This window comes from Zymoseptoria tritici, chromosome 2 (genome assembly GCF_000219625.1).
Source record: "Zymoseptoria tritici IPO323 chromosome 2, whole genome shotgun sequence".
NCBI classification, from domain to species: domain Eukaryota; kingdom Fungi; phylum Ascomycota; class Dothideomycetes; order Mycosphaerellales; family Mycosphaerellaceae; genus Zymoseptoria; species Zymoseptoria tritici.
Window position 1 is genome coordinate 1,932,816 of NC_018217.1, and position 16,974 is coordinate 1,949,789.

The window sequence follows — 16,974 nt, forward strand, 5'->3', positions numbered from 1 at the left end:
GTGACATGCACATCCGGAGAGACGCTTTCGAGGGAGAGGAAGTTTGAGGCTGGGAATATTAGCGACGATGTGCATGAGGCAGCGCTCGTGGTTCCTTACCTGTACCATCCGTTGCCCAGCGCGGTCAATTTGCTATCAAGCTTCACCCGAAGCTCCACAAATCGCATGCTCCAGTCCAGCAGCCACATCGCCAGTCCAGGTAGTGTGCAGTAAAACATGGTCGATGCATGCAAGCAGACGATGACCACCGCCAGGATCGCCAGCAAGTGGCAGAAGTAAAAGACATTGAAGTACTTCCGACGAACAACGGGAAGGCTCGAGAAGAAGATGACCACCATGATCAGACTGCTTGCGATGCCCGTAAAGATCAACGATGCCCGCCAGATGCCGAGACTAGAACGATTGCCAGGCCATGTCTCGTGATAGTAGTAGGTCGGATTGAGTATTGGCAAGAACGGTCGAAAGCGTGCATCCCATATCGAGGCCCAGTCTGCGTACAACGATCCGTGGATCGCTACCAGGGCAAACAGAACGTACGCCTGGAACATATGGAAGCTGTACGTCGTCGCTGGAGATAGCTTGAAGAAGGACACCAATGCACTGTGTCGAGAGACTGGCAGGAGGACCATCCCCATAGTGACGTCTGCAAGATGACCCGTGAGCGCCACAGCTGCGACGATTGTGTTGCCAGGTAATGACTTCCCGCGGTCCTCGAAGTAGTCTCTCAAGCGGATCCACCAGATTCCAAGGATGATGCCATACAGCGACAGAATCCACAAGACCAGGAGAAGGCCTCCCACTCGCAAAGTCTTGCCGATGATCGGAACATGCCAGCCGAGAGACAACGAGGTAAGTCGTCGAACTGATGGCTGGAATGCACGCAGACCGAGTAAGGCGATCGATAACGAGAGCCAGGCATACCAGACCACGACATGGAGTCGTGCTTGGAGGCTGAAATCCCACTCACCGCACGTCGCTGCGTAGCAATGATGATTAGAGCGAAAGGTCAGGCCCAAGGAGAGCACGAAGGCTCCGGAGACGCATCCGACGAGAGGCCAGAGACATGTCCGCGGTGTGATGCGTCGCATTGATTATGTCGAATGACTCCGGAGTCGATGTCCACGAGATGTCCAATTTGATGAAAGCCGGTCGGAAACGGTGATGAGCGGGAATTGATATTATGGCCTCCATGGGAAAAAAAATGCCAGCGCTCCTTGATCCTTTGCAAACACTCGCGACGTCGAGTAACGACTCGGGCCACGACAAGCCGTTGTTGGTGCAACTGCATGGCGCATTTAACCTTTCGCCGGCCCAGCAGTCTTCCGGCTGTGATGCAGATCGCAAAAACAGATCGTCGCCGTGGACACCGGAATGGGCATGTGACGTGATCCCCGCATCACATCGCTACGAGGTGCTGGCAGGGGAGTGAGGTTTCCATCTTGACGGTGTTTCAGAATGGTCTGCTGTCCATTCTGTGAATGTGGTGATGAGGTTAAAGGCAAGAGCGTCGACGTGAAGCGATGTGGGTCGCTGGCTGGATTGTTTTGCTAGCGTCAACGAGGTGAAGAATGAAGAATACCTCAAGTTTTCAATGAGCAGATATCGCAAGGAATTAGGCTGTCGCAATGGAAGTTAGATTGGTATTCACATGCGATCGTCGCACTTTCCTCCGGCAGGGAGTCAATTCCGGTCGATCATCAATCCTTCGTCGGCCCTGGCCAGCCATCATCCTTGCAGCGATTTTGCGCATCACAGCACTCCCAAAGCAGACCGCCACGAACTCTCACTCGCACGCTCTAGCACGCTTCAAGGACAATCAGTGTTCTGGTGTCTCAGCGGCGAAACGCTGCCAGGCATGTCTATACGTTTCTCGACGGCTGTTTTAAAACCCCACGGTGAAAGCCAATGTCTTCAAATCCTACAACCAGCGCAGTCCTATTCAGAATCACTCTCGATAATGAATCCGGCCCTGACACTCCTTCTTGCCATCGGCTTGAGGACAGGCATATCATCTTCGTCGTCATCGTCGTCGTCGTTCATCAGCAAAGCTGCCGTTGTCGTGTTCGCAGACACTTCCCTCAGCGGTTTGGGCGAGACGGACACCTTGCCCGGAGTGGGCGACGTGGATGGCGTTTCCTTCGTTTTCCCGCCTCGTCTCGAAGCGACAGGCTCTTCGTCGTCTTCGTCCATAGCATCCGAGTCCTCGGACGATGATGGGCTATTTTCAGATAGCTCAAGAGGCGTTGCAGCTGCGGAAAGCGCACCTGCACTTGCCACGTCTTCATCTTCGTCCTCACTCTCAATCGCCGTCTTCCTCTTCTTCGCACTGACCTTGACACCCACAGCACTCTTCCTCTTCTTCCCCTTGCCCCCGCCCTCCGTCGCGGGCGTCTGCGCGGCCTTCGCGGCCTTCATTACTGCACTCTGAATGACACCACTCGTCTTCTTCCTCCGCTGGGCCTCCAGTCTGAAGAACTCTGCATCCGCCTCCTCGTCTGTGTCATCTTCAACGACATATAACGCGGACTTGATCCTCGAGTTCTTCTCTCGCTCTTTCTTCTCTTTCGCCTTGGCTCGCGCTTCCGTGAGTTCTGGACCTGAACTTCTTCGCTTGCGGCGCTTCCTGGGCTTCTCTCCGTCTTCGCGGGCTTTGCGGGCTTCCTTCAGATTAGGCGGGAACATTGCGTCATCGATGAGTCCGCCGTCACCGTCTGCGTCACTCTCGGAGTCCGAGTCGCCGAATGCGCCGCTGTTGCGGCCGGTGGGCTTTGTTCGAATGAGGTCGGAGGCAGTTTTGTCATTCTCGAAAGTTGGCGGTGCGAATTCTGCTGCTTCGATCTGATTGAGCGCTTCGATGAGTGTGCTCGCGCTGATTTCCGAAGGAATGACCCATGCTGCATCGACGTCCTCGGCCAGGCCAAGTCGTAAGAATCCGAGCGTTGTTAAAAGCAGACGAAGGTGCTTGTCTTTGAACAATGCCAATTTTCGCTCCTCGTTGTCCGGGATGATGAATATGGAGGGCGCGGCGATGGGCTCAACTGCGTCTGTCTCACTTGTGATGGCTCTTCGCGCCGTGTCCTCGTCCTCCCATGACTGTCTCTCATCTGCTGCGTTGCCGACCTGCTTCTTGACCCACTCGACGTCATCTGCTTTTGCATTCTCAATCATGATGGACACCGCCACTGCCAGTCTCTGATCTTGGGGTACGCTCGGCTTGACTTGCAGCTCAGCTGGTGGTCGTGGCGCTCGCTTCTCGACCACCTTCTCGTAGCCATTCTGGAGGTAGAACACAGTCGCTGGTATCTTGCTGAACAGCATCTCGACCACAGATGCTTCCTTCCATCCAGTACCCTCAGTATCGCGCTCCATCCATTTGATGCATCGTCGAAAGACTTGCTGCACCATCTGTTCCCAATCCCGGAAGCCTTCCATACCTGAATCCAAGCCTTCTGGGCCCTTGATCATCTTGTGGAAGAGCTGAAGGATGTCTGCCCTGAACAGGAGCACGGTGAGCTCATGCTTGAAAGCCAGACGGTAGAAGAATCGGTGCGCGCGTTTCATTTGAGCTGGTGTGAGATCGCGATAGTAGTGCGTCAGAGAGATGAAGGTATTGACGCAGGGTTGAGACAGGAACTTCGCGGAGAATCGAGCGAAGTCAAACTTGCGTTCAGACACCGCTCGATGTGCTTCTTGCTCATCATCGTTTGCATCGTCCGCATCTTGGGGTCTCTCGCCATCTTCATCGAGATTATCCTGCTGAGCTCGCTTCTTTCGTGCTCTTCGCTTGGAGCGAATTTGTAGGTCGACATTCTGCTTGCTATAGCGTTCGAGCATGCGAACGAAAACATGCACACACTCCGTAATGGCGTCAAGATACGCGAATCCCTGATGTGTGTACCCTCGGAGAATCTGCACGATTCTGTCGTGGGTTGCCTCCTCGTAGAAGATGCGTCCTTGGATATTCTCGGCAATCTCCTGGTCTTCTTCGTCTTTGCTGTCAGCCATGCTTTGTACGGTGAGCAAGATCTGAGTGAAGCATAGCAGAGTAGCTTGCAAGTCCTGCCAGCTCTTGTTGTCAAAGGCTATCTGCATCTGCCTGTCCAGCAGGACGAATGTTTCTTGATCCAGTACGGCAGCGATGTACGCAAATGTGTTGTCTTCCGGGTTGATCTGCGACGGCCGATCCGCGTGCCAGGCGCTTTGACTTCGCGCCTGGTCTCGCCGAGCCGCTTCGGCGCTGAGAAACCAGGAGATGAGATAAAAGTACTGCTTGTGGTGCATGGCTTGCACCCGGTCATGCTCTCTCTCTATCGCCTTTCGCAAGCTCGCGAACAGCGGGTTAAAGGATGAGTCCAGGAAATCCTCGACAAAGCGACGTAGATGTGCTCTCGCCTTCTCCGTCAGCTCGACTCGCATGCCAAACTCCGAGAACTCGTCAAACTCTTGGGTGAGCTTGCCACGATATTGTGGCTTATTCCACTTCTTGCTGGCGTCCATCTGATGGAATGTGCTGTCCTTGTCGGTAATGCTTGTTTGTCCCGAGACTGTCGACATCTTCATATCTTCCCGCCTCACCCAGAGCATGGTACCGAATCGATTGTGTCTGGTCGGCGCATTCTTCTTGTAGCTGTTCAGCATGGCCTTCTCTTTCTGCATCAACATCTTCAACTCATTGACTTCTTCCGTGCTGACCTCTTCCTTCTTCAAGAACAGCTTCCTCGCGTCCACACCTTTCAGTAGATGGAACATGATCTCCAGTATAATGACATCCTGCTCTTGAAAATCATCTCCCAATCCCGATCCGATGGTGAGTAGGGCGTTGAAGATTTCTTGATCGTGAAAAACCTCAATCGTTGCGGAACGGCTGACTTCGTTCTCATCGCCCTGCGAAGGCAGATGCTGTGGCTGGGTGATCATTGCGACGTTGCGGAAGAAGTACAGCATGAGCTTTATGATTCCGTCGTCCCTTTTGGTCCTCTCTCGGCGCGGTTGCGCCATAGATGGGAGAGCCACACGCACTGCAATCCTCAAGATCTTTGCATACTCGTATTGGAGTACAGCTCTCTTGTATCCAACCTGTGCCAATTGCAGATATGGCACGTGTCGGTGGTGGTTCAGTGTAGCCTTGTCATCCTCCAGAGCGACCGGCCAGGTCAACGGCACGAGCAGTTCCAGACATGCCAGTGCCAGCTTCGATTTCAGCTTGTTCTCTTTCCCGTCCTCCGGCCAAAGAGCCAGAATCTCCAGCAAATCTCCCTGCACCAGGTTCGCCTCCGCAAGACATCTTTTCACGTCCAGTCGGTTGGTCTTCTCGTCGTATAGTCGGAGCCAACGTTGTAAGTCTTTGAGCACAGCTGCTGCATCGTCTCCAATGGAATAGGAATTGTCGTATGTCGAGCTACCACCGACAGCGTTGACGAGAGAAGAGATGTATGCGCGGACCTCCGGATCAACCGTCGTGCTCTTCTCGAATGGGTCCATCTTCGCGGTGCTGGAGCGGTCGACCCTCAATCCATGCTTCGTCTACTTGTGACCTTTGAAGCGCAACTTGAAGTTGGCGACGGACGACGCGACTGAGCGCGCCTGCACTGCACAGCACGCTACTAGTAAATCTCGCGGCACCTTCCTACGTCAGCCCCACCCACGTGATGACGGGACTTTTACTCGACTTCCGTTCACCAGCAAACGCCGTAGCCACTGCGACGTCAGCAACTCTGGATAACACTGCCAGAGCAATACCCTCCTTTGCCGCTTCCATCGCCCTTTCGACCTGCAACAGCCTCTCCGGTTGTGCTCTCTGCCCGACAGCGGCGCACTCTTCAGCCTGTGAGAACCTCATCCGCGACTGCAGTGGTTCTGCGGCACCCAGATTTCTCGCTGTGAACTGATTGCTAACACATTTTCCACAAACCGCGGACTGTCCTCATTCCGCCGGCATCGCCAGCAAGATGAGTGCACGCTCGCCATCGTTCTCTGAGGGCGAGATCAGCGGCGCCAACGGGGACGGGGAGAAGGTTACGAGAAACGCCTCACGTCGCACGAATACCAATGTTGATTCATCCGCCAGACCTATGTCTTCATCTCGCGCTTCGTACAATGTCCGGCAGGCCTTGATGGGAAACAAGTCTGCACACTTCGACGGCTCCCGCTCAGCCAATGGAAAAGATCGCTCGAGGTCACCATATCGCCGAAAGCGCTCGCCGCCGCGCCGAACCTCTCGCTCACGGTCTCGGTCGCCGTATCGCGCAGACAGAGAAACCGTCCGAGACAAGCGTCCTCATCAGGATGATCACTATGGGAGGAATGCGTCGGACACGAGAAGGCACAAACCCGTGAACTTCCAGCCTGCGAGGTGGAATGGCTCGCAAAACCCCGACAGGCACAACTCCAACGGCCGCCATGACAGAGACCGATCACGATCGCCTTATCGCGCTTCTGTTCGTACCGACCGTCGTCCATCTCTATCCGACCGCAGTCACGCAAATGGAAGTTTTGACGCACGCAAAATGACCAATGGGACTGCAGTAAGCTCAGCAAGTGCAACCGGGCAAGGCAAACATGGTTCTGTCGCTAACGTCGCAAATCCTGAATCGATGCAAGGCAGTGAGGTAAACGAAGAGCCGACGCCTCCAGAACCGCAACTTTCAGAGGCGGAGATTATCGAACAGCGCCGCAAGGCGCGCCAGGCGATCAGGAAGAAGCACGCTGCAGCAGCTGGTAACGAATCCCTCTTGCGCGCGACACTGGAGTCGAATTTGCCATCAACTTCATCAAGCCCACAGATTGAGCCCATCCCGCATGGGTCAGAGACACACTCGCCTCCATCTACAGCTCAGTCGCCTGCTCAGCTCATGCAAAGTTCGACACCAAGTTCGCCGGCCTCTCCAGCGTCTCCAGCTGATCTGATTCCCGCTGATGATGCCGATCTTGCAAATCCAGTCCACGTCAACGCGACCAACGAGGAGCAAGGACAATCTGCCGCAGACTATGATCCCAATGAAGACATGAACGAGGACCGACCTGACCACAAGCGGACCGACATACAGCCGTCCACCGAACCTGTCGAGCCAACCAAGAAGAGCACCGACGATTTCGACATGTTCGCGGATGATGACATCGACATGTTTGCTGTTGACGATAGCGCACCTGCCAGTGGACCCTCCAAACAAGGCAAACAGCTTGACGAGAGTATGCTGGATAATTGGGACTATCCCGATGGACACTACCGCATCATCAACGGAGAGCTTCTCGGTGGTCGTTATGCGGTCGAGCAACAAGTGGGTAAAGGTACATTTGCGACTGTCGTACGTGCTAGGGATGCCGACACTGGCACCACAGTCGCTATCAAGATTGCCTGCAAGAACGACACGATGTTGAAAGCCGGACAGAAGGAAATGCAATTTCTGGAACTGCTCAACGAGAAGGACAAGGAAGACAAGAAGCACATCATTCGTCTTCTTGGTCAATTCACCCACAAAGGTCATCTCTGCCTGGTGTTTGAAGGTCTTAGCATGGATCTTCGCGAGGCTATCAAAAAGTTTGGGCGTGATGTTGGGATCACAATGCAGGCTGTGAAGCTCTACGCCTATCAGATGTTCCAAGCGCTGGTCCACATGAAAAGTGCAGAGGTACTGCACGCCGATCTGAAGCCAGACAACATTCTGGTCAGCGAGAACAAGAAGTACATCAAGGTCTGTGATTTCGGCACGGCCACCCTGCACCGCGACGCCGAGCTCACGCCGTATCTCGTCTCACGATTCTACCGTGCACCAGAGGTCATCCTCGGGATGGACTTCGATTACGCTATCGATATGTGGGCTATCGGTTGCACACTTTACGAACTGTTCACTGGTCGCATTCTGTTCAACGGAGCTGACAACAACGGCATGTTACGCTCGATCCAGGAATGTCGTGGAAAGATCCCAATCCGTCTCATCAAACGCGCGCAGCTGGCACACAAGTACTTCGATGACACCTTCACCTTCCATGCCCTGGAGCGGGACAAGCTCACTGGCCACATCGTACCGAGGCCCGTACAATTTTCGCAAGGAGCACATGGCAAAGATCTCAAATCCAAGCTCAGCGCAAACTTGAAGTTGTTGCCACTTTCCGAGGTCAAGGAGCACAATGCCTTTGTGGATCTACTGGATAAATGCCTCCAGCTCGATCCGGAGAAGCGCATCAAGCCCAAGGACGCTCTGCATCATCCCTTCTTCGCCACTCCGCAAATGAAAGGGAATGGTAAGGCGTCCGTCGCATCTTCCACGGCTTTTGCTCCCGTTTCTGTGCAGCACAACTAGAAATCGCAGCGCAAGAACACATCAGCTATGGTATCTTGGGGGACGTAATGGAGCTATCGAGCTGTGGAACAGGCCAGGCCACGGCCTTCGGCTATGGCCCGAGCGCATGATTCCAAGACATCGTCATTGAGGCATGAGGTACGATTTCTGGCAATCCGAAATGTTGAATAGCGAGAGAAGTTGCTTTGCGCTGAGACTACGCGGCAGCACTGGAATTAGGATACTTTTGCGAGGCTGCATTGGCTATGTCTGGCCGGAGAGTGCGACATATGGTACAGAGGCCACAAGCGGCCCGAAAGGCGGTTGGGAACAGATCGAGACGACGTTAGGCTTGCGCCGGCTTATCGGGGAAGCATTCACAGCGAAGAGCATGTAGCAAGGAAGCAGATCTGCACAACTATGCCTCGGTCTCCAATCCGCTCAAGTGCAAAGCAGTGGCCGTCATTTTATACCAGCGGCGTGGATGGCACAACGTTCCAGGGTTTCGTGCATAAATGAGCCCGTCTGTACCACTTCCAGCCATGTTCGTAACCACCGGAGCGAGCTGCTGAGACTTGTCGGAGAAATGTAACTTGCACAGCAGATCGACTATGGTACCATCGCGATGCCCGTACACTGCGTGGACAGACGAAGGATTGTCTCGTGGTCGTGCAATCTCACATATGCGTGACGACGGACAATCGCTTTCCCGACTCGCCACTTTGCTATCGCTGGGATTGATCGAACACGGCAGCAGATACCAGCAGGCTTTGAACAGGCAAGAGGATGGCTATGCGCACGCTGTGATTATGGCGGAAGACCACCTGAATGCCATTGAGAATCTTCAGACGTACATGATCGCTCTTAGGGCCTGTCATGCTGTATCAGATCTACGAGTTGCCACACGCATGTTTTGACCTTGCGTCTGGATCGACCGCCGGACCTCCTCCCGGATCATCAAACGCTCGGATCTTTGCAGATGCATCACAACGGGATCTTCACCATCTGATCTCTACCAGGGAAGTAAGAAGAAATCCACGGTCGATTTGAGACCGATGGCAACAACCCCAACCCTAACCCTAAGAGATCGGCATGTTCCCCGAATTGTGAACGTTGATGTGGTGCGGAGTCGCGGACAGGCATGTCACTTCGTTCAGATTCGACCTCATCAGAGATCGGTTGCCGAGAGGGCGGAGGTGACATCTCGACTCGTCCAGACCTCTGCGTGCAGTGGTCCCGATGGCATGGCTGACCACAACTCACCTGAACCACTTCCGACGCACAAGTAGCCAATCAATCTACGGTCGTGATCCCCGTTGTTAATCATAGCCTCACTCATTTTTATTCATAGCCTCAGCTAGTCACGTGCACGGGACTCGAATCCACGCGTGTCGCGTTTCTTACCTATTTTTGCAGTAATCTTGGACGCGTTTTGATCGCTGTCCTATACCCTCGTCGTCGCTATAGTATACTATGCCTCCTGTTGTTTCTGCTATATCCGGCTCTACTACTACCGCTATAGCTAGCTCTACCGCCGCGCCGCTGTCCACCTACGAACGCGCGTTTCTTAATAAGGGTAATAAGGACGAGGATTCGGATAAGGATAATAGCGACATGCTATAGCATAAGTTTAATAGACTAGAGCTATAGGAGAAAGAGGAGGTATTAAAGGAGCGTAAGGAGCGTAAGGAACGAAGGCGTTTAAGGGGATTCTACTGCGCGGTTGGTTAGTAAGATAACAATAGTGTTAATGTTAGTATTAGTATTAAGGAAGAAGCAAGCGGTAGAAACGCTACCGCGCAGATACTCGTTAATAAGAGCGCCTTCTTAGTCGGCGGTAGTTACCGCGCATCTTATTTTAATGCTATTGCACCGCTAGTCGTCGAAGGGCTCCGATTCCCTTTTTAGGAAGCTACTAAAGCATAGCTCTACAACTATACTAAGAAGACTAGCTAGGAGGCTGTTTATTCGAAGGGGCCGGATAAGAAGGGCAGTGTTATTATTAGTTAGAGGTGGATCTATGCGAAGGGTGTTAGTAACGCTAATATAGTTAAGAGAAGGGCAGGACTCGATGCCGCTAGCATTGCTATTGTGCGCGAGTCGTCCTTAAAGAAGACTAGCTATACTATGTCGGTAATAGTATCGAAGGTTAATAGGAAGTCGGCCAGCTCTAAGTAAAAGATATCCCTTAGTCGCCTTCTAGTCTATAACTACGCTAGTAGTAAGGCTATCGGACTACTACTACATCGCCGCAAAGGTCGAGGAGCTAAGATGCTCGAGTTTCTCGCTAACATACGTAAGGCTAGTATATCCGCGAAAGAGTGCCGTTACTAATATAAGAAGCAGTTCGGCGGTAACTCTATAACTCTATAGCTAACTCGCGACGTTTATAACGCATAGCATGCCCTCCGATTAAAGCAGCTAGATAGCCTTACGCTAGTTAAGAGGGTATTAAAAACGCTAGAAGATAAGGGCTACTAGTATAGTAAGCCTCTAAAGGATCGTGCTAATAACCTCCGAGGATTAGCATAGTACTATCTACAACTACTATAGATCTTTAAGGATAACAGCGACGTATAGCTCGTAGACTGCACATACAAGACGCAACGATATAGCATCCCCCTTATAGTAGTAGTTATTCGCACACGCACCGGCATCTACCTGCCTATGCTCTACGTCCTTATGCCGGACGAGACTAAGGAGGGCTTTATATAGGCATAGCAGCAGATTAAACGGTGTCTAGAAGAGCATAGCATCGACGAGCTATCGTATATAATATACGACCGTAACTAGCAGATGTAGAAGTTATTTAAAGCGGTGTTTCCTAGAGTACGACACCGGCTTTATATATAGCATATAAACGTCGCTATTAAGAGCAACGCTAATACGAAGTTTAGTATTAATATAGTACCTAGAGTCCTTAGTAAGAAGGCAACAACTGCACGTAAGAAGGTTACTAAATAATAGCTTAAAGGATATAGAGCCTGCCTTAATACTACAACACTAGCTAAATTCGAATTATAGTGCGACGTCTATAAGGCTAGCGCTAAGCTGCCCCTTATAGACTCCTTTACGGATAAGGAGACGCTATTAACACCGGCTAAGAAGGCAATATAGCTCTACCTCTGCAACTCGTATCTACTAACATAATAGTAGAAGGAAGAGAAGGAGTTCTGCGTAAAGGCGTAGACTAAGAGCATATACAGTTATAGCATTATAACAACCTTACCGTATAAGGGTACATACGGTAGTCTAAAGGCATAGCTTAAGTCGGCACGTAAGGACATCTTTAGCTTCTTTAATACTATAGAGCCCTATTACGAGCACCTTATCGATCAATATAAGGCGTCGCTTACAAAGGCTAAGGGCCTTATATCTACTTAGTTTAGAGGCAAGCCCTTCTAGCACAGAGTAGTAAACGTAGTGCATAAGGAAGTACTAAAGATAACCGCTTAGTAGATTATAAAGTAGAAGCAGCACAAGAAGATAGACAAGCTACTGCTATATACTTATACCTTTAGGGCTAAGACCGGCACACCTTGTTTATACGAGCTAGGGCTATATCTTAAAGGGTAGGCTAATAACTAGCCGCTTACGCTAGACTACACTATATTCGAGAAGGCGTAGATCCTTCCGAGTAGCCGGCTACTACCTAAGATTATAGCGACGACGATATACGACCCCCTTGTACGTACTAACAAGCGCAAGCTCGAGTAGCAACAACAAGGCTTATAGCGTCTTAAGCGTAAGATAACTAGACCGGAACAGCTTACGCAATAGACTAAGGACGAGGCTATAGCACTGCACAACCGCCGCTGTAATAAGGAGCCTAGCAATCTATTACAGCGACTACTACTAAGCTAACAACTCGGCTATAACTATAGCAGCAAGGGCGGCTACAATCCTTAGAAGCGGCAGTATAGCTACGTAAAGGCTAGCACGCAATACATAGAGCACTACTATAGCAATAGACCGTATAGTAACAAGCTAGCGGCAGTACTAAATAAGGATCTTATAGCTAAACGAGTAGCGGCGGCGGTAAGGTCTTAACTAGCCGCAACACTTATAGCACCGCCGTAGCTATATTACTACGGCTATAGCTATAGCTAACAACACTAGCCTTAGAGCTAGCAGATACCGCCGCCCTCTAGCTAACGACTCTACTACTACTAGCTCTAACAACATAGCTACTAGCTCTAATAACATAGGACTTAGCAGCACAATCCTTACTAATATTAGTAGTAGAACGCGCCTTAGCAGCCTATTTAATAGGAGCTACCGGACCTCTAGCTATAGCGTTTACTACAGCCGCGAGCTTTTTAACGCATAAACTACCTCTACTATTACGACCCCTTTAGTTAGCAAAACTAAAGGAGTTTCTCGCGCTCTTATTAGCTTACCGAGAATTACCGAATACACTAGTAATTAACAGATCTTACTATAAGAGTAGCCGTTTGCGCAAGTAAGAGATCTACGTAGGCGTTCTAAGGACTTTCTAGCATAGATTTTCCTTCTACTACCTCTACTACTATAACTACACTACATATATACATATTAATTATACGAGCTTTATCGCACGATGCTATCCTATTACATACACTATATTTCATTGCGTTCACTATTGTAGTTATAGTATTGTTAACGTCGAGGGCAAAGTAAGGATCTTAGTAGAATTCTAACGTTACTACCTTGGCTAAGGCTATGAATAAAAATGAGTAAGGCTATGATTAACAACGGGGGTCGTGATCGCCGAGAGCTTTGGATGTGCTCCAGATGAGCTGCATCTGGCGTCATAGCTGGACAGGTCACAAATTGTGACCGGGTGAAAGTCGCACAGCAGAAGGCAGGAGGTGTAGTCGTGGCGGGCTATACTCCGGCAATCGAGAAAGAGAGCTGCGAGCCTTCTGCACCCGGGCGTAGCCAGTACACGCTCATCGTTCTCGTTGCCAGAAAAGGCCGCGCGTGGTTTTGAACAGCGTCACACAGCGGAGCGTCACGGCCTTCGCTTGCCCGCCTCGGATTCTTCACAGCCAGTGCCAGCTGGCCGCATCATGCGGTGCAGACAGCCGAGAGGCCGCCTTGCCTGAGGAACGGATGAGTGTGCTGCGTGTCCGCCTCATTTTTCCTTTCCTTCTCCGGTACCCTCCCGCCGTTAGCTTGCAGCTGGGTCGTCTCGGTCTTGTCCGGCGGGCTAAATCAAGCCATCGGAAGGAACGACCTAGCAGCAGTTTCTATCCTCATGTCAGATATAGTCTGCCGCATAAATTCATGCTGACCATCACGAAGCAACACCCATGTCCTGAAAGACGTCCCAGACCAACCCAAGCACAATCCTGTCCGGCAATACCTGCCATGACTCGGTCGGGCTTCGAAAGCCCCTTGCCCGAACCTCAAGGACCTGTCCTCGTCGTCGCCAATTTATCGCGCAGCAACATCGAAACTCTCTCCCTCTATATGTCCAAGGAAGATGCCCGCTATATCTTACTGTCGGGCGTTATGACTCTGCAGCCTCACTCCTGCTCGAGAGAGCCATGCGGCGATGGTGCAAGGTTGGATTTCCCATGGGATTGCGACATGTCGTTGCCCTTGATGATGTAATGAGACATCTGAGCCACGATCGAGACAGCGCGATCCCTGGTCAGACGTGACACTCTAGATCGGCCAGGTTTTTGTTCCTTCGGTAGTTGGGTCGTGTGTCAGACTGTCGGTGACGCGAGACGAGAAGATCCTTGCCTTACATCGTACGTCTTACATCTGGGCATGGCTCTTACCAAAAATCACTCGACCTGTTCGGTCACCTCGTGACCTGGACCTGCCTGCGGAGGCAGCTTATTGTCCTTGTCCTTGTCTTTTCATGAGACGTCACAACACACGCCGGGGATGAACCCGAATCATCCCGAAATTGAAGGTTGAAAGCTGTGAGGGTGTGAGGGCGTTTGTCACTTTTTAGGCAGTTGCGCCGAAAGTGCGTGACAGGCGAGGCAAGGGTATGCAGATCGTATACAGACCGTGGACTGCATACGGGAAGCAGTGCTGACGCTGAGAACTCAATCGGTGCCCATCTTGGGCAAATGTCGACGAAGACTCGACCCTGCATTGGACCGGCGATGGCGGAGTCGTCTCCAGGGTACCGTCACTGCTTCATGCCTGTGGTCCAGAGTCTGTAGGGAGTCAATCACGCGACCAGAGGAAGAGACATCGATCGAGAGGTGTGTTGAAAAAAAAGGTAATGATCGTGATGGGGTTCAAATCGGACGGCCAGGAGGCCGGCCACGAATGTCGCGTGGTATCGCGTGGTAGTACAGATATCAATCTATCTATCTCGACCAGCAACAGCGGCGATGATCTCTCCGTCTATCCCATCCGTCCGCCATAGTTTTCAAACGCCATCGGAGGTCTTTCACCCCGAAGCAAGATAGCCATCCACCAACAGCAACATCAACAACGACAAGCGTCCAGGGGTATCTCGTACAGGGAGCTTTTCTTTAAAACAAAACACAATCGCTCAAAAGTTCTTTCATCTTTCATCTCATCATCGTTCCATCGTGAGTTAAACGCCAGTAGTAGCAGGTAGTCCTCCATCCATTTTTGGGCGGTAATAAAAAGTGTAAAAGTATGGACAATCCGAATTGAAAGTGGCCGGTGAATTCAAAAAAGGCCGGGTAACAATGAATGCTCCCAGTCAAAGCTGCTGGCCTTCAGTAGGTCGCCGCCCAGGCGTGCTGTGGGAATTGGAAAGAAGAAAGTAAATGTCCACAGCGCCTGAAGTCGGGCAAGTTGGCGAAGAAGGGCGAGCTGGGGTACACCACCGGCGGTTTTTGCTGGTGGTGGGTAGACGTATAAAGGTTGGTCGGTTGCGGTGTGCAAGGTCCGGAGCTGGGAGGAGTGTACAGCGCGGAGTTTTGCTGGTAGAAGTCGGTCGCGGGGTATTGTTGCGCGGGGAGGTCGAGATGTGGTACAGGTTCGTATGCCGGGTTGGAGATGACCACGGCGGGAGGAGAGTCCACTGGCTTGTTCAGCGGGCTGTAGGGAGGGGTGACGGGTGCGGCGGCAGGAGCTGAGCATTCCTGGGTCGTCAAGCGCGGCATGCGAATGATGTATTCACGAAGCTCGTCCAGCGTGATCCGACGTGTAGGGTCGACTTCGAATATCCGTTGGAAGAGGTGGTTCAGGTCATCGGAAATGGGAAGAATGGATTGAAGGAAATTCCGGTCACGCATGAAGGCGCGGAAGGTGGAGTCTTCCATTGACGCACGCTTCCAAGGGTTGCGGCCGCAGGTGAGGTTCACAAGAATCACACCAAGGGACCACACATCGTTGGCAGCGGAGGCGTAGCATGAGTATGGCTTTGGATTGGAGTTTTGGCACTCTGCGGGATTTGTCAGTACATCCAAAGGCAGAACTTCAACGTCGACGGGTACGCACCTGGAGACATGTAGAATGTCGATCCGCATCCAAAATCGGAAGTCACACGTTCCTGAGTGGCCAATCCAAAATCCGCGAGCTTGACGGTCCATCCATTGTCCATGACCAGGACATTCTCAGGCTTGAGGTCACGGTGGTAAATCCCTCTTGAATGGCAATGCTGGACCGCGGCAAGAATCTGCAAGAACACCTGCTTGGCCTTGAAGTCGTCTCCGACATAGTGGCCTTCCTCGGTGATCTTGGAGAACAAATCGCCTTCCGGGCAGTACTCAATCACGACATATGTGCACTCGGGCGAGTCGAGAATCTTGACCAAGGAGACCACATTGGGGTGCTGACTAGCGGCGTAGTGCAGCTGGATTTCACGGTCCTGAAATTTCTGTTGCCGTGGATCCAGCCCAACCTTGTTCAGCGCCTTGACAGCGTACTGCACATCAGTCTCGATGTCATGGGCCTTGTATACGGTTCCGTAGGCACCGACTCCAAGGATTCCTGTCAATTGGATGGTTCCGGCCAAGAGGTGTCCGATGCGGTCTTCCGGATGACAGACTGACAATGGCTTGGGAGATGGTGGTGGGGTTGGGAGCATGTTGAGGAGGAGGAGAAAGAAGAGGAAAAAGAGAAAAGGACAATCCGGATCCTTTAGGCTTTCGAGACACTCATCAAGCGGCCGTGGAAAGCAACAAAAAGTATCAATTGGCAGGACAGACAAGATCCAAGGAACAGTAATCCTCCTTGGTTGGCTCTCAAACGGATCGCAGTGGAACGATCGGGAAAGTCAAAGGGAGGGTTGTTGTTGTCGTTGATGAACAGATGCCCGATCCAGTGACGAAGCAGGAATGGTCAAAGGGAGTGTCGATGGTTGGATGGAATGTGGAGTGATCAACAACAACGACGAAAGCCGGCCGCCAGTTGTATATCAAGAGGTGTGATGTCGTTGGTAGAGGAGATGTCGCCGGTAGTTGGTGGGGCGATGATCGATTGGTAGAGGCGGTCGAGAGGTAGACCCTGGGCGACAGACAGGACCGTGTTTCTGTTATTAGGCGAGGTGGGAGGTAGGCTAAGGCTGGGAGAGAGAGAGCAGTGAGACGTGGTAGGCCGGATAGCGGCGCAGATGCATATGTAAGTAGCAGGACGCACAGCACAGCCAGATGGACGGTAGTGACAAGTGGTCCCAGACAGGACGGACGTTAAGGCTCCAGGCCCAAGGATCAGAGTCCACCAACCCATCCAGTCGCAGTACGAGGCGAAAGACGACACATGTTCGTGT

At 51.9% G+C, this 16,974-nt stretch overlaps 5 protein-coding genes across 5 annotated transcripts; 2 read left to right on the plus strand and 3 right to left on the minus strand.

Moving 5' to 3' along the window:
* Positions 1 to 95: 95 nt before the first annotated feature.
* MYCGRDRAFT_90780 (uncharacterized protein) lies at positions 96 to 1,088 on the minus strand (the record flags this gene model as incomplete). The annotated part of the gene is made up of 1 exon (XM_003855484.1): positions 96 to 1,088. The coding sequence occupies one exon, from the start codon at positions 1,086 to 1,088 to the stop codon at positions 96 to 98; it is 993 nt and encodes a 330-aa protein (XP_003855532.1).
* An 847-nt stretch (positions 1,089 to 1,935) lies between these two features.
* MYCGRDRAFT_68421 (uncharacterized protein) lies at positions 1,936 to 5,481 on the minus strand (the record flags this gene model as incomplete). Its single annotated transcript, XM_003855483.1, has 1 exon — positions 1,936 to 5,481. One exon carries the CDS (start codon positions 5,479 to 5,481, stop codon positions 1,936 to 1,938), a length of 3,546 nt encoding a protein of 1,181 aa, XP_003855531.1.
* Positions 5,482 to 7,505: 2,024 nt separating this feature from the next.
* Positions 7,506 to 8,243, plus strand: PRP4 (serine/threonine protein kinase; the record flags this gene model as incomplete). The annotated part of the gene is made up of 1 exon (XM_003854908.1): positions 7,506 to 8,243. A coding segment is annotated over one exon (732 nt), but the record flags the coding sequence as incomplete, so codon positions are not given.
* A 103-nt stretch (positions 8,244 to 8,346) lies between these two features.
* On the plus strand, positions 8,347 to 8,827 carry MYCGRDRAFT_103262 (uncharacterized protein; the record flags this gene model as incomplete). The annotated part of the gene is made up of 1 exon (XM_003854909.1): positions 8,347 to 8,827. One exon carries the CDS (start codon positions 8,434 to 8,436, stop codon positions 8,674 to 8,676), a length of 243 nt encoding a protein of 80 aa, XP_003854957.1.
* Positions 8,828 to 14,778: 5,951 nt separating this feature from the next.
* On the minus strand, positions 14,779 to 16,763 carry MYCGRDRAFT_68429 (uncharacterized protein; the record flags this gene model as incomplete). The annotated part of the gene is made up of 2 exons (XM_003855482.1): positions 14,779 to 15,648; positions 15,705 to 16,763. 2 exons carry the CDS (start codon positions 16,291 to 16,293, stop codon positions 14,978 to 14,980), a joined length of 1,260 nt encoding a protein of 419 aa, XP_003855530.1.
* Positions 16,764 to 16,974: the final 211 nt, after the last annotated feature.